The 27,077-nt window shown below is 43.7% G+C and overlaps 1 protein-coding gene across 1 annotated transcript in view; it reads right to left on the reverse strand.

Annotated features, from left to right (window-relative positions):
* LOC308122720 (dolichyl-diphosphooligosaccharide--protein glycosyltransferase subunit STT3B) overlaps positions 1–24,086 on the reverse strand; it is a 96,416-nt gene extending 72,330 nt beyond the window's left edge. Inside the window, exon 1 of the mRNA XM_080484743.1 lies at positions 23,492–24,086. Coding sequence (XP_080340869.1) covers positions 23,492–23,775 — 284 coding nt within the window. The 5' untranslated portion in view covers positions 23,776–24,086. The remainder of the gene's footprint in view (positions 1–23,491) is intronic.
* Between the last annotated feature and the right edge of the window lie 2,991 nt (positions 24,087–27,077).

Raw genomic sequence — 27,077 nt, forward strand, 5'->3', positions numbered from 1 at the left:
ATCAGAGCAAATTGACTGGTCAGGAAGAATGTAAATTAGGACATTTGCTTTTCAGGCCAAGAACTAAAATACTTTTTTTTTTTTTTTAAACACTCTACTGTCCCAGACCTTTAGAACACCGTGTCTGCAACTTTCGTTTTAATACAGGTATCTTAACTGCAAAGGCAGAGCATGTTGACTAGTGATTAACTGAACCATTTGTCCTTGCTTTGTGAGCGTCCAATATGGCTTTGATAGTGACTAGTTTAAATTCAAATTGTTTCTATTGATGTATTTCTTCAAAATGTCTTTTATGAGCCCATTTGAGCGTTTCATTTTGCAAGTTTACCGACACTTTAGCAGTGTCTGACCTCTCCAGGTCAATCAGCTCAGAGCAGATTGATGTGTTTCACACAATTTCCGTCCAAAAATAGAACTGAGGCGCATCTCTGGTGCTACAGTTTACTCTCAAGAGAATCTCTGGGTGCATTTTGTGGAAATCTAGTCATTGGAAAGACCGCCGACCGCCGACCACCATGTCGGACCGATAAATTATAGTACACATTCATGGGAAATCGGGGTCGGGCAGATGAACTGTGCTGAACTGCATATAAAAGGCCACGCTGAGAAAAATGGCCTCATACAGTATTCACCACAGTGTTGAATTAAACAGAAATGGTGTTACGACTGAGCGGTTAGAACTGTGTTTACAGACCGAACAAACACTTGTCTTAGGGCCCGCATTAACTCCCATTTAAATTTTATTGAACCCAATTTACCGGCGTGACAGAACACATTCCTCACACTTACGAAAGATGCCACCAAGGATCTGCAGCAATTTGGTGAGCAACTCAGTATAAAAGGAAACTTTGACTGAGGCTCTGCTATGTGTCTTTACCACCAAGAGCAAATCACATATTACAAAGTAATAAGACATTACTTTGGGTAATGAAATCAATTGCTTACAGATAACATGGCAAAAGAAAACGATAAGGCATCACTGCTGTTTTATTGTAGGACTATGTCTTCTTTGTAAAAGTGGGTGATGAACACAGATGAAACTGGCAACATAAACTCAATGCACGCAACCTAAAGGGTGCCTGTTTGATGTTTCAGCCTTTAATGATCCACGCCATCTAATGAGCAACCATGCTGAATACAGATATCACCACGGGGAGGTTTCCAACTTTGTGAAACACAGATAAGGCTACTCCATCATAACTGTGACTCTGCATGCGTAATTTGCACAAGCGGAAAAGGACACAGATTTCAGTGGAAGTAAGAGGGGACGGAACGTCTGCGGTACTTTCTAGTTGAGGAAAGACAATGAGCCTTTTGTTATTCCTCCAACTAAATGTCACCCCAGACACTGTGAAGCTCGCACACGCTTTAGGTCTCCAGTGCCGTGGATGAAGGATTGCTGCCGGCCAAACGGAGAATACTGTAGCAGTATGGATCGCTATTTACGATTCAGGCCAAAGCATCCCGAATGCATCTCTGCACAGGGATGGGTTTTGTTCAGACTTTGAGGCCGTGCAGTCAGAGTTTCTAATGCCTAAACTGGAGGCAATGTAGCTCAGTTAACACAATTTTATACACCTCCTGGCATGTGGTGTCCCCTAAAACAGCTGTGTGACCTACTTAGCTCCCACAGCATCAAAAGAACTGAGACGATGAGAAAACAGTCCCACCTTCTCGTGCATGAACGACAAACAAACCCAAACGCTTTTTTTTTTCTAACTGTTTACTAATCTTTTAAATTTGCTCCCATCAGCACTTCATTACTGTTCATTTCTTTTTCTGTCAAGCTGCTACGGCTGCCACAGAGCCTCAGGTTATCGTCAGCATAAAAATGATGGTCAACTGTGACAGCTTACTTATGAGCAGCGTTATAGCTAAGCCACGGCAGCGGTCAGCACCGCTGTGATATGAACATGTCGTCTCCAAACTCCCAGTGAGCACAAATCTTATCGCTCATCCCGCACTGAAAACACACAGTTGCCCTAATCCGACTTTGAAACTTCAGCAAAGATAAAAATCAAGCGGCACAAGCACTCACAGATAATGTATCTGTGTGAAATGCACAGCGATAGCATCTTAGTAGAAAACTGGGCTCCGGGCAAAGAGAATACATAAAAGGCAACAATGAGCTCATCCTGGATGAAAACTCCACACTCTCTCCCTCCATACCCGATAGATTTGAAGTGGTGAATGAGAGCAAAGGCTTCCGCTCACTCTCTTGTCTGGGTAGCAAATCTCCAAATCTCAGCCAGAGGCGGAAACAGATCCAGCACCCTATTACAGGAAGCCTGAGAGATGGCAGTGCCGCTCATTCGCAGCCAAATCTTAGCAGGTCTCATTCGACAGGGCCCACCCTCAGCAGGATGTGTCTCAATGACTTCATGCCACTTCTTGCTGCAGCGACTGCAGGCAAGGTGTGCGTCACTTGATGTGTGTGCGTGTGCGTGTGCGTGTGCGTGTGCGTGTGTGTGTGTGTGTGTGTGTGTGTGTGTGTGTGTGTGTGTGTGTGTGTGTGTGTGTGTGTGACTACTGGATGAAGAGAGGGTGATGAGGGAGGAGAAAGAGATCGATGACTCTCCAGCCCAAGACACCCGATTGAACCGCAGCCCAGAAATGCAGAAGGGGCAAATCATCCCTCTGATTTCCCTCTGCAAGTGAGTGATGCCATTGCAGACAGGAAGACTAATACCACAAGGTCCATAGTTGCCACCTCTAAAGGAAACACGCTGACGGCCAATGTCAAGCCGGGGCAGTTTGGGGGGCCAAGGACTTGGCTCTATCGAGTTTGTCAAAATTAGATTTGCACTTGTCAATGGACAACTATAATAAAACACTCTGCAGAATCTAAAGCAGAAGTGGGGAAACTGTCTGTTGCTGTTATTTTGAAGGTTGGTGCTTTTGTAGGTTTGTGTGATTGAGTGGTTGTGCAAGCTTTTGGCCTCACTGCAATGTTCCGGTAAATTAGAGATCATAGCGCGGATCCAAAGCTTTTCTTTGAGGAAATCTGGCAGCCGACAAGCCCAAAAAAAAACAACAACCTGGAACCGGGGGCTTCACAAGTGAAGAACGGTTAAACATTCACCTCCACAATATAGGCCATCACTTCAGATTAAAAGGCTCGTTTACTCTTATTTTGAACGGAATGAGTTTAACGCCGCAGCTAGAGCAGACAAACAAGTTCCAGCCAAAACAAAGTGTTAATAGGGTTGAACTAGCCATCCCTACATATTCCCTACTGGTCCAAACTGAGATCCATACGAAGACCACTGGTGCCCCTGTGTTAGTGTTTTTATTAAATTAACGAACATCAAATATCGTGGTTGGTGATGTAAACAAAACAAAAGTATGTAGGTTTAGATTATTTCTTAGTAGTGACCCGCATTCTGGCAGTAAATCTTATACCATTCGAAAGCCTATTTCCCTTTTAAACAGTAAAGCGTTGGTAGAAAACGTGCATTTGTGGGCGCCCACGATCAAGAATATGAAATGGAAACATTTCAGATAGTTTTTATTCAGTTGGAATATTTGCCTTTTTAAATCCAAACAGCCCAAAATCAATCATTAAAAACAACAAATTAAGAGTTTTTATGCATAATTTCATGAGCCGTCGCCACAAATTACAAGCTATATTGGAACAGTAAGGGCAATACCGTCAAACCAACTGTTAAGAGTATTAATATGCCAAGTCAGCAGGAAAATACACAAAACCCCTCAGATGGCTGTGATAATACAGCAACTTTTCATCACCCGTGGCAGAGTCCACCTTTATGCGACTGTAGGGTGACAGCTAACAGAGATATGCACGACCTTCAACAATTTCGTCTCCCTTTGAAAAGCATCTCTGGGTAACTACGAGGGCCAGACAGGAGATCGATCGCAACGAGAGGAAGAGTAACTTTCCCCGGACGTGATTGTCGGAAGAAAAGAGACAAATGAAACTGGTAAATAACAAAAACAACAATTGAAAAACACAGAAGAGGAGTTGCTTCATTAGTTTTCAACAGGACTGGAAATGTTTCAAGGTCAAGATTAGTAGTCACGCTAAATTAAATTGTAATAGTTGTGGTACTTGTTCAATTTTTGGCACTATATAAAAAAGGGAAATGTCAAAGTCAGAGGTCACCCGTTTCTCCTGAGTGAAACCACATCAAGCGCCTAATGATCTCCTTCATTTCGTACGTTCTAATGAGGTTTGAGAGCATCTTTATTGGAGAGGTGCCATCCTCCGATTCACTGCTTAAGTGTCAAAAATATCCCGCTTGATCTCAATCACTAGAGTGTGTCTCCTTAAAAAGGAAACGTGCTTTGAAGGTCACAGATTGACATGGGAAAAAAAAAATAAATGAGGATGGAGAAGACTGTCACAGACCTACATTTGCTTCAGAAGCTTTTATTTCACTGCCAAGTGCAAAAGAACCAGCGAGATGCAGCAGAAAGGAAGTAACGGTCCCAAAAAAACAAGAAGATAAAAGTAAACTAGCAGCTATGAATAATAAACCCAGTGAAGATTTCTAATCTAAAACATTTACATGGAGTGAGGATTTCAAAACACTCGTAAGTGGCGCCATTGGGCTGAGTCCAGTCGGGGGTCGATCAGCAATGCGGATAATTAAGTACCGTTATATTTTTCAATAGAGGACATTCTAAAGAGCCAGCAGTAAGTTTGGAAGATATGCACTCAGAAAAAAAAAAGAGGACCTCAAAATGCATCTATCACACCAGATTTCATGCTGCAGGACTTGTTAAACAAAGTACCACCATTGGTTTTCACTGTGACAAGCTAAAATGGGAAAGCGGGGAAGACGCACTGAAATAACCAAAAATGTGACAGAACAGCTGAAACAGAAAAGTGCTCCACAAGCAAGTCACGGCAAGCGAAGCCTTTAAGTATAATTTAATCATTTACATCTGATTTTTGAAAACAGCGAGTGGTGGCTTAGCATCCACTGCGGTAATAAAAGCCCTCGTCGTTGGAGCAGAGCTGTGCATCAGCGGGAAGCTCGAGATCTAATCAGTGTGTGCGATTTGAGATAAAAGCAAAAAGGGTGTTTGATGGTGGAGGAGAGTGACGGGGAATGGAGGTGGTTTAGCAATGAGCGACAATTAAAGGATATGAGAAAGACAGGCAATAAGAATCAAAACCACATACATTTTATGAACAGACAATGCTTCAGCGCTGATAAAAGTTACAGACAAAATAAAGTGGCCAGACCATAATGCATGTGTCAAGTGCATTACGTAACTGAAACACAATGCAAAGCCAAACCCAGATTTAGGTATTGGCATATGTCCTATAATTCCAAGTGGTATATATTCGAGAGTGTCATTTATTTTATTTATTTTTTAACACCCCAACTTTTGAGTCAATCTCTTCAGAAGCCAACCAAACACGTGTTTGGGCGTAAAAACTGTAGAAACTGCGAAGCAAGCTGAGAAAGTGACAAGCCACAGACGACGCGACGATCCCACTCCCCCTCAGATCCCAGTCCAAGTTAAACTTTCAGCAACCGCGTAGCCGCGCAAACATCAATATACTACCAGCGAAAAAAACAAGACGCGCACGTGCGCCGTCAACGCTCGCGCTATGAATAGATCGCATCTTCACCTTGTTTTTGTCGGGGAGGAAAACTGTGAAAGATGAGAGGGATGTGAGGGATGGAGGTTGGCATCGCCACAATATCCATACAGTGGCTGACTCAAAGAACTGAGCGCATCTTACCTCTCTCCCACAGCCTTCACAAAAAGGCAAACAATGAAACGCGGGGCTTCAAAGGACGACTGCAAGTTTCCAGGATATCAGAGGACTGCGAAGACTAATCTGCCATTCAAGTGGGTCATTCCTCGCCGAGGTGTGGAAGGACCACGGCGGCAGACGAGAGGGAGGGAAGCAACAATGATTAGAATTTGGAAGCAAATGCTCCCTCTGATCCTGGGGTGCCACATGTCTCAAGGACACAGTAAGTTGAAGGAGCTGGCTTGGGGGGGGTGATTTTATTTATTAATTTCGGCAAATCTGTTCAGAAGACTTGGCTGGATCAAGGGGAGGAATCATAAAAGAGCAATACGAGTAGGCAGAGATGAATCTCTGCAGGGTGGAATGCTGCAAGATGAGACTGCAAGTGGGAAGAGAAAACATTTTAGAGCGACATTATATGGTTTAATTTACGGGAATATCGGCTAAACTGTGGCATCCCGATAGGTTCTGTTCACACGGCACGGTGGACATGTAAGGTACAGTGCAACAGAATGGACCTGGGTCATATTTTAGTGCAAAAAGAATTATAATTATCAGTGCAAGGAAAGATACAAGCTTAACTCCAGGAGCTCTTTTTGTTGTGTATCGTTACATATTAGGGTCCTCTATGTGTTTGGATAAACATCAGAAGTATTTTTTTATTGATAGGCTATGGTTACACCGTGTTACGTCATTTTCTAGTAGCGCAGAAGCAGAAAAATAAAACCAGACAACCTTTTCCGTTATGAAGGGAAACTTTTAAGAAAGTCTCCTGAAAAGGTCTTTTTTTTTTTTTTTTTTAAAGGATATTCTGAGTATGGGGTGTTTGCGGTAGCTGGCCAGAGCAGACTTAAGGTGACAGAAGGAGAACCTATGTGAACTCTGCCTGCACTCGTTCTCAGACAGTTGGAAAAGTGTGGGTTGCCATCGCCGTCCAACTGGTTGTTACGTCTCACCTCACTCCAGGCCGACTTGCCTTTCATCCTGCTTACAAAAGGAGAATTCTGAAAAAACAGCAACTAAAAAAACTAATTTTCCGAGCTTCGCTTAAGATTTCTGTGTGAGCATCAACATACCAACAGAATAGTCAAGAGTTCTTCTTTCTTGCATGTCATAGCCCAGACCCAAAGCACCTAGATTCATCGCTATACCGCCATTTACAAAGAGCAGCTTCAATATTACCTGTCTAATGGGGTTAAACAAGATAAGGTTCCTCTAAATATTCCATTCAAACCTGTAAAGGGCTTCATATCGGCGATGTCCTAAAGGCGTAACAAAGCCGTTTATCTAATGGCCTCTAAGTGCACTGATGCCTGCTGTGGGGAGCCTGGAGCCACAATGAGTCATGCAATGCTCAAAGGAACTGCTTTGACTATTTATTTTATTTTTTTCAATAGCAGCAGGTTAGCTGCATGCCAACAATGCCCACAATTTCCATGAGGGAGACCTGGTGTCTGCAAGCACTCCCATCGCATTGTGCCTTCTGTCACTCTGACTGGCAGTGAAACGATAGTGGAAGGCAGGCGCTTAAATAATGACACTGACCTGAGAAGTTTTCAGCTATTTAAAAAAAAAAAAAAAAAAAAAAACACAATACCCAAAGGTGGCTCGTCTGTGGACTTTCTCTGCGAGTCAATAAGATAATCCGAGGTAAAGAAGAAGAAAAAAAAAAAACCTGTCAAATGTGAATAGATGCCTTCCGTTTTCACTTCCAGCTGACCCGCCCTTTGCGCACCCCGACTCAAACTATCCAAACGCTCCGACAGGCTAAGCAGTCTCTCGCTGGATATTAAAGGACTAAAATGGATCTTTAGGGGCTTTTAACTTTCCCAATTAATTTGTTTCAGGTGATTGATTCCGATCTCAGTTTTACGTTTCAGCAGAAAATTCACCTTTGCCATGCAGAGATCCAGAACTGTCATCGGTTTGAGAAGTCAGCAGAAAGCGACCGAGCACCGGGAGGAAATCTGTGACAATAACGGGGGGAGGGGGGGTCTGCACGTTTAAACAATGGAATAGAGGGCCTAGATCATTTTGACGTGTCGTTAATATCAAGAATAGTGTTCATTTAAAATCTGACGACCTCAAAAACGCACCAAAAAAAAAAAAGTTTGAAAAAGGAAAGTTAAAATAAGCCAGACAATTATCTAAACATCTTAATTGGGGCAGGGACTGCAACATGTTCATTTTTTATTTTTTTTTTTTGATTGAATATACAGAAATAACATAACTTCAAGAGCTGCATCTCATTACATTTGTCAATTTTCTCATGAAATCGTACTTATAAAATAAAATACATACAATAAAATAAACTCTAAATTATAGAATAGAATAATAAGAGGTGATTAGAGATCAGCCATTACCTGCGAGGGGGGGCTCCGGTTTCAACCAGGATGCTGTTATTGTTTTCTTTGCTATTAGTAGCAGAATTCTAACTCAGGATATCTTATATTTTTTGTATTTTTTGCCAAGATTCTGTAATTTTTGGGCAGTCCCAGAAGGTGTGTGTAAACTCCCCTACTAGTCCACATCCCCTCCAGCAGAGATCAGAAGTAGAAACTGTATTCTGAGGCGATGGATTTCCAGTCAAACTCCCTCCACATTGGACTGTTTAATTTATGTTCCTCTTTAAATGTTTCCTCTCGTTGTTCATCTGTTCTTATAATGTTCGATTGTAGTTCCCATTTTTCTTTAACCCTCTTTGGAATCCTATCGCAATGCTTTATTACACTGGGTGCTCTGCAAATGTTATCCCATTCCTATGATTCCGAAGATAACTGCTTGATTCTGAAAATTTGTAAAAAAAAAAAAAAAAATTATTATAACTCCTGCACAGGGAAACTGAACTCACTCCGAAGTTGTTCGAAGGACTTCATGTTTTGTCCTGTAAACAGTTGTGTTATGCAAGTCAATCCTTTGTTTGTCCACTCATTTTCATTTAGAGAAAAAGCAGGGCCATGAATGTATTTCCCCCATTTGATTTTTACCCTCCAAACACAAAATGCTCGTCGGGGCACGTGAGAAAGTTCCTTTCAGTTATCGGCATGCTGATGCTTAAGACATGTTGACTAATGTCATACGGCATCTCTGCCTCAGAAAGGAAGCTTATAGCCGCCACGAAAACCGATGGGAACAGATGGAAGTTTCAAATTAATAGCAGTCGGGTGAAAGAATTAGCATATCACCAAAACAATTCAAATCGTCTGTATCACATTAACAGTCCTGGTATTTTGTTTAAAGAACATGTCATTGATTTTTTGACATTGGAAGTAAAAAAAAAAAAAAAAAAGATGAAAAACACCATTGTTGTTTTAACATAGGAATGTATATTTAGTGACCAAGTTGCTTACAAAAACCAAATCGGAGATTAAAAAAAACATTGTCTCTTGTATCAAATCCCAAAATGTAATTACTTGATTTATTAAATCCTTTCACTCCCTTTCTTTACAAAAATCGTCATTAAATCTGTGTTTGTTATGCACCACATTTATCATATAAACTATCTAGAATGCGATATGAATGTTTTTGAAGCTCCAAGTACTTGAGGTCAAAGATGTGTGTTAATTGAATGCTCAGGAGGCGATGGAGGAAAAAAAAAAAAAAAAAAAGAAGCTGCTCCACCTTCTACTTAACGTAGCTCATAATTACAGGTATATTTCACAGCTTTTCACACACTTGAACTACAACTCAAGATATCGCCGAGTGTATTTTGGTTATTCGTTTGTCAAGTGTGAAGTGACTTAAGCATCCTTTTGATTTGTGGCGTGGAGTACAGGGTTTCAACATAAATGCTACACCTAAGAAAAGCTCTGGAATGACAGGTATTATGACACAAATAAAGGAACACAAGAGACATCTAACGTAGGGTCTATATAGATAGTGCATTATTAACTGTTGAAATGATTCGTGAACCAATCAGATATTGAATCAAAGAAACAAAACTGCTTTCTATTGGTTTCGAAGTCAGTATTAGTTGAAATGATTCACTAATTCAATATTAAAGTAAAAAGAATGGTGCCTACATCAAAAAATAAACATATTTATATCCACTTTGACACTCACATATTCAGTTGCCACTGATCCAAAAAGTAAATAGAAATCTTTCCTCTTGAATCCAAGGATGCCACAGTGCAAGGTATTGGCTTTTTTTTATTTATTTATTTTTTTTAATGGCGAGGCTGTTTCCTGAAAGAAAACTTATTTTTTTCAGAAAACATGTCCTTGAGTGGTAAATGCCCCCCCCCCCCCCTCCCCTCCCCCCCATCAAGTCTTGGTGTACAAAGTCCATTTTGTCAGAAATTTCAGATGATCTTGTTTTTCCTGTACGGTGATGAAAAATGTTTCAAGACAAATGCTGTTGCAATGGTTACATGAGATAAAAAAAAAAGAAAAAAACGTGCTCGTTATTTCTTACTTAAAATCGTACTTGGTTTAGAAAACGAGTCAATGCCTCTGTACTGAAGCAGAAATTTTTTTACTTCTTGAAGCCCACACTTCCTACATTTGTTTGTCGTGACCTTCGGTGGGAGGCTTATGATTTAGAATATGAGAACGACATAAGCAAGCTCTCAAAAGTACAAAAAAATGATCGGCTTTTTGCTTTGATGCCAAGAGCTTAGTGAGCGTCATAATGGCGGAAGACGCAGAGAAAAGACAAAGAACTCGTGTCTAAAAATTCTAAAATGGTCCAGTCATAGCAGGTGTAAATTAAGGGCAAGACAAAGAACACAGGCATTTAAATCGTCTAATTATATGTTGGTATTTAACAGGTCATTATTGCAATACTGGATAACATCACATATCTACCTGATATAAAGCAGCCTTTACTGACGGAGCATGAAATTACACATTAGAACTGCTTGTCAGATGAGGTACACTTGGGTTCTTGTATTCCGTTTTTGTGTTCAGCCGTAATTTACACAGTCGCGTTTAGCCTCTCGTACGGTCTTAACGCCTCAGCCGTTGCTGGAACTCAAACCTTCTCTGCGTTTCATGCCTGGCGAGGCTCACTCAGCCTACCTGCCAGCCGCTATACTTGATAACTCCGATGATATGACAGCCTGCTGACTGCTTCGTTTTTTTTCCTGCGGCCAGTCGCAGACTGACAACCTATTCCAGCTGTCATTCTGTCCTGCTCAACACCCCTCTATTCGTCCATCTGCCATTTCTCATCCTGTGCCTTCTTCCACCCACTCACCCCCCCCCAAACCCACAACAACTACTTCTTCATTTGTCTTTGCCCCGATGGAAAGACACTCCAGGCCGCCCTGTCCTTGCCAGGCTCTGGGGCCGTTCTCGTAACCTGAAACAAAGCCACGGCTTCGGACCGTAATGATCCGTAATGTCACGCCAGGTGGGCTTGCCAGTGGCTAGGTCGCAACAATAAAGTCATCTCCTCTCAAAGGGCCGATGAGGACGAGCACAAACACAGCGGATGAACAATGGACACATCTGCACCGGAAAACAGACGAGGAGAAGCCAAAATGGAAAGCTGCCCGCTGGCAGGGAAACAATGGGCAGACCAACGTCAAACTGTGGAATCTTTATTTACACAACCGAACCTCAACAAATCGATGAGGATTCTCGATTGAAAGCAGGTGACTTTTGGATAGAAATTGCGAAACCAAAACCGTGTAAACATCATGACGAGCAAAGTTTACCCTATTCTTTCAAGAGGCTATCACGATACAAAAACAAACGTGTTTGGACGGAGGAACACACACGTTTTCTGACAATGTAGACACCAAATATTCTCGTGGGAATGGAGTGGTTGGCCCTCTCTCCTGACACAAAAACAAAGCTCAGACTTAAGCTCGGTATGTGGAGTTTTTTTGTGGCTTCACAACACAATCCAGAGACAGGGTTACAAGATGACTTTGAAATGTTTGTAAGTGAAATTGTGTGATTGCCTGTCGCCCTATGTTAGCCCTGTGGTGGGACTACCAACCAGTCCCTCTCCCATACACAATAAGGCTTATGTTGAAATCAATTTGCCTCCGAAATTTTGTTTTTTTTTACTCGAATGACATCAATTCCTCAGAAAACACCAGGTTGGAAGAGCCAGTTTATCAAAACATCACAAATAAAACTGTTTGTGTGGCATCTCTCTGAGCGTATGAAAATTAAATACAAATATGAACACATTTCATCCAGAAGAGCGGCGCAACTTTATACACACGGACAAAACCTTAGCAGGGCGATATCTACAAGTCAATAAGACTGTTGGGGAAAAAATGTGGTAAACATTGAAACAGTGTTTATGCTCGGGCGTTTATCTTTAAATACTGAATATCTTAAATACGACCTAAACGTTGTTTGAATTATCTGCTCGACAACAGCAGACACAACTCTTGATTCCAAAGTCGGAGGCAAATAGATCACAGCATCAGTTCCTTCAGTTTCATGAGAGGATCTCAATTTCTCGAGCCTTCGGGGACCAACTTAACTCCTGGAGGCGACAAAAGCACCCAGAACAAATCTGCGTAAACCCGGGGGACATGAAAGATGGACCACCAGAGTTTATCAATATTCAGAGGGACGGAGGATGCAGTGTTGGGTAGAGGAGAGGAAGGCAGAGGCTGAGTACCCCATTTTCAGGAAATGCAATAACCTCACCTGAGATTAGCTTCAGTCGGGGCTTTCGTTTAGTTTGCATAATGATAAAAGACTTGAGCAGACCGTCCTGGAAACAATTTGAAAACTGAATAACTGATTCGCGCACATGAAATTCAAAAATATGCAAGAGGCTTACAGGGGTCTTACCTCGAAACAAGGAGGAAATAAAAGACTTCCAATAAATACTTTACAGAATCTAAATGACACAGAACAAGAGGCATTTCAGAGGCGCCAAAAATAATTCTGGCCAACCCAACCAGGGATTCAGCCAACGGACATAATGACACCGGCAGAATTAAGTAGGGAAATCTTGATGTGGAACATGCGGTGGAGCCTAAATATAACATAACCAGCTCCGGGAGTGAAGAACCCTGGCGACAATATTTCACACTAACCATAAGAATGTGTCCAAAACGCACTCGGCATTAACAATAACCTCTACTCTGGCAGCCGGTTTGATTAAACCAGGCCTTTGCCATCCACCTAGTCTCACTGCACATGCCAAGCAGTGCGTATTTCTGCAAAAACTGAGGGATTTAAATGAAAAGAGAAACGTTACTCAAGAATAAGCTGAGCTGAGCTATTTGAACTATTCAGTAATGCTTCAGAGATGCTTTAAGCAGCTGATCTTATTAAAATGAGCTCTGCTGTAAGTAGCCTATCAGCTGGCATTCAATTTAACCTGCGGCAGGGGCCGACAAAGTAATGAGTCAATCCGATCCTCCCTCCACCAAACCCAAAGGAGGACACAGTACACATGTAGAGTACACACAAACAAACCGGTGAAGCAGTTTTCGGAACAATGAAATCTTTGGCTTCGCCATCTAAACCTCCCTCGGTTTTAATGCCTGGCAGGCAGTAATTTCTTCTCTCCCTTTCCGCCTCCGAACATCCTCCTCCTGATTCTCTCACTCCGCCTTTCTTCTCCGCTCTGTATGCAGGTGGGCTCGCCCACAGAGCTGCATGCCGACTCCTGTCAGTAAGAGGACAGGGAGGTATGATAAGCACAGATCCTCTCTGTTCCCCCGGCCCCACTTCCAACCCCACACCATTCTGAGGGCATGGAGGAGCACTTCAAAGCCAACGTGGAAGGAGAAAAAGGAAAGCGGCGCGCGAGAGCCAATACCCAACAACCGTCTGAGCAGAAAATGATCTACAGCCACCCACAAACAAAAGCAAACAGAGTCACAAAACTGTCAAAGCAAGCAGATATTGGCTTTCTGGAGAAAATATAAGTCGACTGCTTTTCAAGACTGTTTTTTTAAGCAGTTTTGCCTTCGATGGGTAGGTGCAGTGGAGCCTGGCAGGAAAGAAAAGACTTGTCCGTCTGGCTGCAAACTGAAGAAAAAAAAAAACCTCACTGCAGACCGTATGTGCTCCCCCCACCTCGTCAGCTTTCTGGTGACTGGGATCCACATGCTTCCTCTGCACCTGTCCGTCCCACATTTTTCAGGCACTCGCATCTGTTCCCGTCTGACTTGGTGACCCAAAGTCCCATTTACACCTGGTATTGATGGGAGTCTCATATCTACAATGTGTACTGTGGTAACAAAAGACAAAAACAAATCTGGGATGAATGTGATCTCATTGTCAGTATTGTCGTCTGACTGAACTGCATTTTCATTAATTGATAAAAAAAAAAAAAAAAAACAGCGCATAGGTTTGTACACTGTGTACTCGGTGCCGCAGTGATAATTATCCCACTCATGCTTCAAAGTAAAAGTAAAACCCAGAGAATGGCATTTTTCTGGTCAATTCAGATTGTGGGGAGGATCCTTTCAGTTTAGCATTAAGAGTCAGATCTACTCCAGGGCCACTGAATATGAACCGTGATGCGTTTTCATTAAAAAGAAAAAAAAAAGAAAGTTCTACAGCTGGTCAAGAAAATTGCACTGACTATTGCTTAACAGATATTTGTGTTTCCACAACTTTTCTGGGGTTGTATTGGGCCTCCTCTCTCATTTTAGTGTTGAACGATAAAACAGATTAAGACTTGAGCTCGTCGTAGCAGATCCGACTCCAAAAAGTGGGTGGATATCACATTTTAAAGAAAATATAAGGAAGATGTGTGCATTTGGCTGCTGCTCCCTTTTAAAGAAGTTTACACAGCACTGTAGACTTGGCTGGTGTTACACCATACCTGGCACAACCGGGATTTGAACCCAAGTCCACCACAGTCTCAGTACTGATGTGCCACCAGGAGAGACATTATCTTATCAAGATCTTAAGAAAACCTTCATATGAATATATTATATTAAAACATTTCACAAAAACATTACAAAGCTCTGAGCAGATTAATAAAAAGGGTTATCACATTTTATCAGGAATCATATCACTATATTGTATTAAGCTGTGATGTGAAGAATTTCACATCCTATTGAGAAATGAGACAATATCTTATACTGCGCCATGAATCTTTGTCAAGTAACAATAGTAATAATATCCCTTATAAAACAAAACTGAGGAGATGAGTGCTACAAAGTGATAGATGTTATTAATGTGGCTGAAATATCATTCATTAGTTTTCTATAAAGCTTTATTGAACTCAGGATTGCGGGGTGGAGCTATTCTCGGCTAACCTGAACAGGTTGCCAGCTCCTCACAGATCAAACACAAAGGCAGTCAAACCTGATTTATTTGCCACCGAGATGTTGAGAGTGACTCTGTGCCGCTGTGGGGGTGTGCTCATAGAAATCTAACGTGCCAAAACAACGCAGACCTTTAATTTTATCTGGTATTGTAGGAAAGATAAAAGAAGGGACATTGTGACAAATAGTATTTGGCTGACGTGACCTCTGGTCTTCATTGTGGTCACATTGTGTTCTGGACTAACTCCAGGAGTGGTTTCACCAACGTGATGACAGTCGGTCCAGGGTGTATTTACAGTTGGACTGGAGCGTTATTCAGCCGCAGTCCAACTTCCCAAAAGGCAATTTACCGGGCAAATGGAGACTAAAACTTCCTGCGATGGAAACTAATAACAGCTCTCCGTTAACGGTGATGGGAGAGTGAAGGCATGTCTCACTGCTGCGTAGGTCCCGTGGAAACGCCAAGCATTAGAACTTCCGTTTGACCAGTGGCACACGTCCAACGCAGACAAGCAGCAGGACTTCTACTCCAAAACACAAAACGAAAGCGCACTGGCACAGGCATTCGGCGGGAGAGCCGTCAATTACAGCAAGGCATTTGTTAAGCGGACACGTCGCTCCTTCTGTTTTTGTTTTTTTTTTGGGGGGGGGGGGTTTCCTCGGGCGGATGGGTTCTGGAGGCTGGGTGGTCACGGAACAACAATCGCATCAAAGCGCCCATGACAACACAGAATGAACAGCTTGACAAAGGCAGCATCAACCACGCATTCCCACTCCGCATGACACACACCGCTGTGAAGTGATTCCAGTTGTATTTTCTATAGATGGAAACACGGGGGGATAAATTTAGTTCCGCTATCGTGGTTTGTTTTTAGATCCACGTTCCGCGTCGTGGTGGACACCGTTCCACGCAATCAGTCAATCCAGCCGAGACTTGGGGTCTGCACAAAGAAAAGCACTGCAGTCAGCACTATAGAAACTTCTTTTTATGAAAAATTACTCGGTGAAAGCGATAACTACACAGATCAAAAGATAAATGAACAGTGACTACAAGTAAATATATCTCACGTTGAGGTTTCTTTAAAGTGGTGGATATGTGCCAAACGTGAAAGGAGTTGCTTCATGCTATTCTGGAGATGTGTTAATGACACCGAGCCAAACTGACATAAAGTCGGATTCAAAGCACACCACTAGTGCAGAGGCACAATGAGCACAAGGTTTACATGGATTTGTTTAGCGCTGTGCAAACAAGACTGATATTACATTTCATCTGTTGACGGAACAACCACATCACCGCTGTCACAAAAAAAAATGTAAGAAGAACTTCCTGACTTACTTTATACCCCTAAATCAAATTACACTATTTATAAATGTTGGCATACAGCACAGTGCTATTTCAGTAGTTTCTATCGCAGCATGTAATCCCTTTTCTCAAAGAGTGACTAGAAACGAACTGTGACTGAACTCTAGATTCTAACGGTTGGTTGTGTGATTTTAACGATCAGTTCACTGATAGACTTTGGGCAGGACATGAAGTTTGCACGATGAAAACCCAAGCTGAATCCCAGCCTATGACGTACAGGAGTCGACGGGATTATGCTAAAATATAACGTCATAAGCAGGTTGTCTTTGGTGGGACGACCGTGACAACGGCTGTCCTTGAGCCTGTCTGACCACCGATTTAGAGCCAAGACCAAAGATATCGCCACGATTCCATTCTCTTTTTTTTTTTTTTTTTCGGGGACGGCCAAAAATCACAGTGTGCAGCGGGCTTTAGTGGATGAAATGTGTGGACACCGGAGAAACCGACATCTGCATCTTTAACATGGTGATAAATAAAGAGCAGAGGTTCGGAACACGCTGTTCGCAGCGTTCGGGGCACAAAGCTCTTAAAGCCTCGTTAGTAAACGACTGCCAAACTCTGCAAGAGGGCTGCGGTTTGGAAAGGTGGAGCCGAGGGCTGGCTCAAGGTAATGTCTAATGAAAAACAGAGCGCGCTGCACCGAACTGCTCCGTGCTTCTTTGGGTTGTACAAGCGGCAAACGATGCCACAACTTTCCCGGCGTCGTGTAATTAAAAAGTTAAGACATACAAACTGGCTGTAAAGCTTATAATGTGCATGCGAGCACACAAAACGCTGCACAGCCGAGGCGATTCATCACACTAACAAACCGGGCTACCTCTCAGAGCCATTATCTTCCATCAAGGCATCTGTACCTCGTGTGGCCTGCGGGCTGCTGACAAGCACCTCTTGTTAGGTGGCAATCTTGCCAACGCTTTCAGAACGGCCCCACCAGCCACAGGGGCTGACAGGCAAATTGAGGGCTGGAATCTAGGGCATCGGCCACCGCAATTCAGCGTGGAAGAATCGACCGCAGCGTTTCACCTTTATATTGCATATGGCCCCTTTGTTATTGTCTTGAACAGGTTGCCAAAAAGCTGAATGCCCAACTCCCCCCCCCCGCATTATCCACAGCCCAAAGTATAACCTCGGAATAGAGGGCGAAGGAAGAAAGAGAATGAGCAGTCATGTCACACAAAAATGAAACGTTTGAACTGTTAGCGTGCGTTCATATTGAATGCAGGCGCTAAGCTGGGCCTCTGTAAAACAAACGCAAATGTAGAATCAAATAAAAAGAGAAAGTGATAAGAAGCCGAGTTGTTCGGACATCTTCTTTTGCAATAGCCAGTGGTTTGCCTGTGTCTTGATACTGCCTCCTGCCAGAAGCGGCTCAATCTACACATGCACAAGGTGCCCCGGAGCGGATCTGCGAGTCTTTCTGTCGCACATCTAAGATTCACAGACCTCCTCACTATGCCTCCACACCGGTCCCACTCTGGTGGGAAATGACACTTAATCATCGGCGGGGCTCGACATCAAATTTCCCGACTGAGGAGAAAGTAGCAAATAAATAAAGTTCCGTGAAGGAGGCAGACCGGGTTGGTTCTCGTGTGTCTTTCAGGGTCTATGATATGACTCAAAGGGCCACGTGGTGTAGCGGTCAACCTTTGCACCTCACAGCGAGGCAATCCTCAGTTTGAGTCCTTGCTTGAGGTCTGCAGAGTTGCAGAGTTTTCATGTCCCCGTTTATGCTGCGATGGACTGACTGAACCATCCAGGATGTACTCTGCATTCACCCATAGTCAGCAGAGATTGGATCCAGTTCTCAGTAAAAAAAAACATGCATTTTCACTTGAAATGTAGCACAAACAAGGTCGAATTTCCACCGTAGATTACAATCTGTGGTATCGTGAGAGAAAGTGATACAAGTTCGGCCCGACACAAACAGCATGAGATGAGATTGTGCAGCCAAACTGAAAGTTTATGAAATCCATGTTGCACAGTCGACTAGATAATAAACTGGCAAGGCTGCTAAAATCGCACATAGGAGCCATTAGTTGAATGTAGCAGTAAAGAAGACGGATGAATGGATACGACTTGAGTGCATGAGAGTCTAGACGGCAAGGTTGGGAGTAAAAACAAAAAAGCCTGAAGGCAAAACAGTCATTATCTTATCACTGTATACTGTGGGATGGCTACCGGGCGTCTGTGGGAACTCGGAGCTATTAAAACAAGAACCGGTGTAAGTGGGAGTAATCAGGAGGATTTTTTTGGATGAGGACGAGCGGCCAATAAAACATCTTCTACTGCAGGTAACTGGACATCATATCCCCACTGAATATTTTATAAGCTGCTCTACAGTCAGTCAAGGGTTTTAGGCAGGGATCACAGCTCCAGCCAAATGTCTGCTTGGAAGATCAATCACGACTTATTCTCCATTTTCCCCACACACCACAGCACACGGCACACGTGTTGCTGTGCCAGCAGCTGTTCTTTGGATGGCCTAATCTACTCCGAGACAGAAGTCATGTTTTCTGGTGTGAGAAAAAGATGAAGAAATCCAAAAAAAAAATAAATAAAAAGCTGTGCGAGAGAGCACAGCTTTGTGTGTGAGAACGCAAAGGCTGCTGCAACGGAGAAGCTTTTTGAAAGAATACTTCATTTTTATAGCACCAACAACTTTCAGCAACAAAGATAGTAATATTAAAGCAGTTAAGAGACACTAAGAACATCCTTTACGAGGCATTAACTGATATCAAAGTGTTGTTTGGGAGAGTCGAGAATTGCTCAATGCGTCTGAGAAAGTGCTGACATTTCAGGTGGTGAATTGATAGTTGCTTTGTTTTGAATTAACACCAGAAAGCAGGAGAGTATCGCTGGATGTTTTCTTTGTTTCTTACATGAATGTCACTGGCTCCAAAAAGAAAAAAGAAAGAAGAAAAAAAAAAAAAAAGGTGGGAGGGATTCAGTATCGCGTTCCAGCTCCCGGGTGTACGAGCAGCCAGTCCTGCAGGATTCCAACACACGTGATGATGTCAGGAAAAAAATAAAAAACAAAAAGAGGAAAATGTATCTAGGGTTTTCTAAATAAAAATAAACCTAATGCACCCTTAATTCTGCAGAGAGGGTGGCGAGGGAGCATATGGGCCTGCAGAATGAGCTGAAAGAGGCAGTGGAAGTGATACAATGTGCTTTGATAGCTTCACAGCACGTTAGGCAGTTTTCCAACCGCTGCCGGGCTTAAAACCTTCTCTTCACCTGGCACACGGCTGTAGTGAGTACACAGGCACAACCGCTACACTCCTAACTCGATCAACTCAACCTGAAGAATGACTTTCTCAACTTCACCAAGTAATCTGGAAACTTCTCATCTATTTCTGGTGCCGCAGTTAAGGCCAGGTGTCTGATCTGGCAAACGCAACCAGCTTCCGACTGCAGCTCAACAACCAGACGTCTGCACAAAGATACAACAACTATTGGCGACGGGACAAGATTTTGGAACCAGAGGTGATCTGGCTTGTGTTTGTCGCCCGAGGAGCATGAGGACTCACGTTTGAGCAAGCTTTGGTTGTGTGCAGGTAAAACGTTCGCATGAAGCCAGTTGGACATCTTGGATGCGCTGGAATCTTGGGAACCAATCAGCGATCGCGTGCCAGCAGTCCCACTATGGTCTTCTCGATTTACCTGCAGATATCTGTTCCAAAGAGGTTCGGACGTGTGGACTCAAACCAAGAGTCTAATTGAGCTGTGAACGATGACCGGCACGCGGAAGAGTGAGTGCTGGCCTGGATCGCCGTAACCAGGAAGATGTTGGCTGTCAGACGTCTCGATTAGCAACACCAACACATTCACAGAGTAATAGTTACTTCATATCAAATAACCAGTACACGATTGAATTACCTTTTAAGATAATTAGATATAAAAAAAAAAAAGCTACATCAAAATGCTTGATGGCAATGTAGATGAGCACTGATGCAACAAAGACTATTTTATACAGCTTCTGCTTCAGCGTCAAAGAAAATCAGTGAAGTCGTTTTCATGCCGACGACCAGAAGCGTCAAATTCATTTCAGTTTCATTTTCAACTGGGTCAGACCAGTGAACTCCTGAAATAAAATGTGGCTGTCGATTTTGACCACTCCCAAACATTTTTTGAAAAATTCCACCTTGGAAGCCATTTTCAAAAAGTTGCATTTTCATTGGCTCCAGGCACTGTTGTTGTGTAAACCAACCCCCGGTAAGCAACTAAATCTTTCCGCTTCACATAAACACGTTACTTTTCTTGAAAAGGGAACATTGTTCATATAGAAATAAAAAAAAAATAATTAAAAAAAACAAAAAAAAACCTTTGAAGGCATTCGCCGTCTTGGCAAATAGAAAGACCTAGAACATCCACCTGGGAAATAGCCTAAACAACATGCGAGGTACTGAAAAAACAATTCAGCATTTTAGCCCACGCACATCATTTTCGTGGATTTAGCCAGACAAAGCAAACAACCTGTGTTGACACATAGGGAGCATCCAACTAGTCCTTGAACAAAGCTGCAGTCGTGCCAAACAGCAGCTCTCCTGATGCCGCCAGGTTGAAGAGGAAGTACACGAGTGTGTGTGTGTGCTGCTACACACAAGTATCTAGTCATTACGTGCCTGATAACAACAACAAAAAAAAAAAAGAGGCGACTCGTCCTCCCTGCATGTCCTCACATTGCTGAGGTGGGGAAAATAACTTGCCTCCTTCCAAGGAAAACCTCCCCTGGATGCATGCACGGCCTTTTCTCCCTGTTCAGATTTTCCTCCTTGTCCTCCAACACGACATTTAAGTGAATAGTTAAACTGATGGAGCGGGGGACAGATCTTGCTCTCCTGAGCAGCATCAGGAACAGATTGGGAAATAATGGTGGTCAGCAGAAAAAAGGATTTGTGTAGCAGCCAGTCTTAAAGACTTCCATCTGGAGAAGAGAGAAGTTTAGAAGCCGCCATGAGAACCGGCTTGCTTTAAACGACTCATTCATGCACTCCTAAGTTTAGGAACTGGCCGCTTCCCCACATTACACAAGGCAGCAAGAGTCCCACTTGAACTCTGCACCTTAATCAACAGTGCAATGTGGGAAAAAACTGACATGAGTTCCACCAGATAAACTCAAATCCAGTGTTTGCATATTGCAGAATAAGCCCGACATTTCTGGCGCTTGTAAATTGGCAGCGTGTTTAAAGTACTGGTTTGCTGCAAATCATTTCGAGGTCTGCGCATTGAAAAAAATAAATAAATAAGAACAGCGCGGCGCTAATCATGCATCTCTGGCAATGCCGGTCATTGTTCATCCAATGTAAATGATATGTTTTCTTTCCTCGCCGTCACAAGGTCAGAAAAAGTCGTATGAGGCGGCGGGAGCGTCGGCATTAAAAAGCTGCTCATCTCATTTTATAGTCGGCAAACGATGTTACATATTTGAATAGATTTCCTTTTAGTATTCTCGGCAAAAAACCGTGCACAGCGGGGTCAGGTTCATTGTTAATCCATACAAAGCTCCAGCACTGTGGCTGACACACTCGTCTCACACACACACACACACACACACACACTGAAGAATTCTCTGGAGAGTTAACTACTGTTAGGATGTAGGGCAACTGTTCTGTGCAGGCTGATCAGGACTACACATGGGGGTCAAGCCATGAAAGCGAGGGAGGCCGACGTGATCATTTCTGTTGTAAATCACTGTTTTACCCCCGTGAAAAAAAAAACATGCATCACTTTTTTTTGTGGGGCTGGATTCCTCATTTTACACACTCAAGCCTGCAACAGAAGGCTCGACTGAAGCCAAAAGACTGGAGAACAACAACACTCACAGCTACAAGGGGTTCTTTTTTTTTCTTTTCTTTTTTCAACTTTTCAAAATCAAAGAATGCCTTTGCTTTCTTTTACAGTGATGTGTTGCCAACGAGCCGTGCAGCTCGAGCTCTGCAACTGTGAAACGTGGAGCCACTTTATAGCCCCGACCAAAGCAAAACAGCCCCGACTGCTACTGTGAAATGTAGCCGTGTGCCATGGGTACGAACGCAGGCATTAATCGGGTGTATGAAGGCTGCAAAAGAAGAAGAAAAAAAAAAAAAGAAAGCGAATGCTAATCAGCGTGGAGCACTCGGGGCTTTCTCGTTGCCCACGTTAACGTCCGTCGCTGGTGCAAAATTCCAGCTTGCAAAGTCGGATCAAGCTCGTCTGAACCATGGAGAAGCCCTCACAGCCCCGAGCCTCGGCCCCGGACTATAAAATACAATCAAGTTATCAGCATAATTGAAGAGGCAAGTGTCCCTCTGAGTAAGAAGGAGCACCTGTCCTTGAAAATTAATAAATGAATGCATCATTCCTGTAACCTGATTGAATGGCACGGAGTATATATATAGAGAGAGAGAGACTTGGGGGGGGGGGGGGGGGGGGGTGCAGGCAGGATGATGTGACACTGTTACAAAGCGGAATGATCCTGCAATTGTGATGACACAAGACAGACCAGACGGGATCGGCAGGCTTCCGGGTTCTGCACAAATCTGCTCTCCGGATGAGGAACAGAGCTGTAGGCTGTGAGAACAGACCCCCGTACCCCCCCCCCCCCCCCCACCCCACCCCACCTCTCTGACCCTGGCCAGGCCTTTTCACACTCCCTGCTTAGTGAGTAAACAGCAAGTGGTGTCAAACTCCAAAAGGATCAATTCCATACATCCTCAAGCAATCATATCGACCATCCGCCCCTCCAATACAATCCCCACAGGAAGCCTTTTAACCACGAACGTAAACTTCAGCCGCTGAAATGAGAATCGGACCCTGTATAGCAAAGTTGCACCTGCAGCGGAGGGCTCCTCGCGTGCTCCTGTCTGACCAGAATCAGCTAAAGCAACGTGGACAAACCGGTGTGATGACACTGGGATCGTCACAGTTTAACATCCTGCAGACACAGAAGAGTGTTTGATTCAAGGGCATCAGGGGGAGGGGAGGGGAGGAGGAGGGGACGGGGGTGGGGGGGAGCACAAAGCAGCTGCAAATAAAAGTTAAAACTGAATTCACAACTTAATACTGCACTTTTCTTTTTAGCTTTTTTGTTGTTTTTTTCTTTAGGAACAATTAGCTTGCGATGCGTCATGTTTCCATGAGAAGTGATCGGTCCCGTGGAGCGGGTCGGACCGGGATGTTTTGGGGAGCGTGACGGGGGAACCAACTTACCAGGGATCGAACTCGTGGATGATGCTCTCGAACCGGATCACGGCGAAAAGTCTGGAGCTGAATCCTGCCAGGCAGGCCAGGAAGAGAATGCTGAACGAGAGTAAAGACTGCCACCCGGCTGGCTGTGTCAGTCCGCCAGACAGGCCTCCCTTGCCCCCTCCCCCTCCTCCTCCTCCTCCTCCACCCGCGGAGCCGGGTCGGCTGTTCCCGTGCACCGAGCCCCCGGCGTTGGCGGCGCTGGACGCTTTGTGCTTGCCGTCGCTGGCTGCGTGATGCTCCGCCATTTCTGCGTGCGCTCGTCGGTTGGATCTGCTCGAGCGTCTCTCGCTCTCTCTCTCGTGCCACGCTCCCGTGTCTCCCGCCCCCACCCCCCCACCCCTCGCCGCTGCGCTCCGCGCTGTGCTGCTCAACTCCTCCCGGCTGTGCCCCGCTTGTCCTCAGGTATCCAGTCCTCCCGAGTCCCCCTCCCCCTTCCCGCGCGGATGTTATATTTTTATCAGGATCGCCGCTCCGAGAGACGGGCGTCACATCCCGAAACGCACACTCATGCGCCACATACCGAGGTTGCAACCGTCAATCCGCTTCACGAATGAACGCCGGTGGAAAGGGGCGGGAGGGACGCCAGGGGGCGGGGCACCGGGAAGCTGGAACAGCCTGTCACAGACCGACAGGTACGAGAAGGCTGGACTTAGTATGTTTCAGCCAATCAGCGAGTAAAACCGCTTCGATCGACACATAAACTGACCAATGGACGCAGAGTAAATTGTGTCGCCTTTGATTGAGTAGGATTATCCCTGTTACTGTATGAAATTGATTCATTCTGCGATCAACTATAAATAAAATCTACATTACCGAGTCAAACTTAGCTATGTGCATTTAAGGCAAGATTTAAAACATAAAAAAAACAACAATATCTATAAAGTTTAAAGAGCTTTTCCTGCAGCTGGAAGCCACAGGCAGGTGTGTGAAGATGAATGTTCCGTGAGAGCAATATTTCTGTTGCCCTTGGACGTTCTGGAGTGAGAGGTAATAAAGATTGATGTCTCTCATCATTACTTTGTCCCCCAGCAAAGGCGAGAGCGCATCATTCATCACTCTTCTAAAATCAGGATGTGCTTTTTCAACTACCCCTAAGCACTTAAAGCCTCCATTGAAAATAATACACTTATTTGGCACGTTTCAAACAAATGTTTGTTGATTGATTGTGGAGTTATTTGGTCCGTTTTGTTGTTTTGTTTTGTTTTGTTTTGTTTCATACCACCATGAGACAGAGACAAAGTTTTACTGGTTTGTCTAAGGTGGGGTTCCTTCAGAAACATGGGGAGACAACTGTTGTTTGTGTAAAGTCACACTTAAGCTCTTTTAGAAGAAATGCATCCCGTTTGTTGCATCTGATGCTGCTTTATGGAAATATAACCGACAACCCAGTGTTTTATCTTACTCTGCTTCACTCTCAGCCTTGTGTGATCAAAGGAGCTTTTTTCTGAACAAGCACAATTTAATTGCTGACCTCTAACACATCATTTACATTTAAATAATGAATATTTACTCCATGAGCCTTGCACCTAATTTCACTACCTATTGCTGAAAGTGATTAATGGGAATTTTTGAACAGATGGGGATTCACATTCTCTGAGTGTTTGGTTTTTCATGCTTCAAATGACATCTTACAACCGGCTGTTATTCCTTTGCACTCTCAGCGCCGTACATTTTTGGAGAAAAGTTGATTTGCTGCTTTGAAAACTTGACAAACGGGTCCCGAATTCCCAAATACTCTTTGCATCAACACTGTTTACAGCTACCCTGTCACCCATAAGATCGTGATTTAAAAATGCTAGTTAAATATTCATGTACAGGAATTGGACTGAAGTTTGAGCCGTATTAACGCAGTTGTGGATCCAGGCTGTCTTCTGGTGAGACGAGGCGGAGATAAGAGGGAGATGAAAACATAGCTTTTGGGGTGATGGGAAGATGGAAGGCTGATAATAAAGGGAAGTAGAAGGATGATTATGAAAATTGATGGGGGTCATCATGGAGGGAGAGTAGACAGAGTGGCAGAAGTGGATAAGAGCTTCGAGGGTATGAAGAGATCGCAGAGGCCAAAGCTTCATAAGGGCCGACAGTATCGCAGGCATATGCTGCCACCGAATGTCTGTGCCAAGAAGAATTCACACACACAAAGACAATATGCACTCTGGCAACCAAGTATGATACGTGCATGTAAACACACATAATCCCTCAAAGACATAAACATATGCATGGTCGGGAGAGGTGGCATATGTGGGCACTCAACAATGGTTACACACACACACACACACACACACACACACACACACACGCATCTCCAGTTCCTCTATCACTCGTCAAGGCCTGTTTATCCCACAGTGAGCACTCTACCCCGCCACCCTTTCCCCTCTACCTCCAGATTCTGAATAGATGACCTTTGAAACAAATAGAAATGCAGGCTATGAAGATTGCTTCAATCGCATCTATTGTCAAAAGGCCAAGCCCAGATGAAAGCCAGCCAAAATGAGTGCTGTTGCCAGGCAGGGCAGCTTTGCTTTCTTCTGTCTCCGGAGGCAGAGTTGAATGTTTGTGTTTGCTTTGACTTTTCTGCTTTTTTTCTCCCAATAACATTACAGACTTGCCGCGTTTGGCATTCTTAGGTGTCTACACTTTTGTTTTTTCTTATTATTTTGCCAAAGGCCAGTTGTTCAAAAAAGCTTAAGAAGTCTCGCATGAAACAATTTTTTGCGCCTCTCTCCGTCATTCTCACTTGATTGCATTTCACGTGTTACAAAGCAGAAGAGAGGAGGAAGTGTCATAACTGATAGAGAAGGGTTGGTTGTTTTTTTTTTTAGGGTCGGGGGGGAAGGGAAGTCATTGAAAACGTTAAAACCAGGAAATCCTGAATGATATCTGTGGACTCATCTCAACACTGTAGCTTCAGCAATTTGTCTTGAGTTGTAAAATAATCCGAGCTCTCTTGTTCAGTAGTGCATGCTGCTGTGCACCCACTTTGTGAAAAGCAAAGAAATCTCATTAAATCGTCTCTGATGAGAACAAAATAACTACACCTTGAAAAGGAAGCTTTCAACTTACGTCATCTGTGGTACACGCGGGGCAGATGACAATAAATCTGATGTTGTATTTCATTTGACTGCAGGGTGAAAGATGCCTAGGAAACAGCACATCGTGTTCTCAGACTCTTGACATTTCTGTAACACTCATTTGCATTAATAAGGGAAGCTATAACAAAAAAATAAAAGTAACAAAGGAGAAGTATAGATTTGTTGTGTTTTATCTGTATGCATGTCTTTGTTTTCAGCTGCTAAGGGTCTGCAGGCTGGAGTCAATCACAGCTCACAATGCTTGGAGGGCAGGCAACCATCTTGATTGATTACCAATCCATCGCAGTGATAAAACGCAGGAACAAACACATTCGCACCTGGAGAGTCTTCAATTCGCCAGCCTCCTTTCTCCAGGGACTGAAAAATAATAGGATTGTGTTTGCTTTGTTATTGTCCTTTCCTTTCTCCTAATTCCCTGCTGTATCATCTCCATGGTCAACCTTAGGGGCCGTCGC

The sequence above is a fragment of the Lipophrys pholis genome (genome assembly GCF_963383615.2).
Source record: "Lipophrys pholis genome assembly, chromosome: 17".
Taxonomy (NCBI): Eukaryota; Metazoa; Chordata; class Actinopteri; order Blenniiformes; family Blenniidae; genus Lipophrys; species Lipophrys pholis.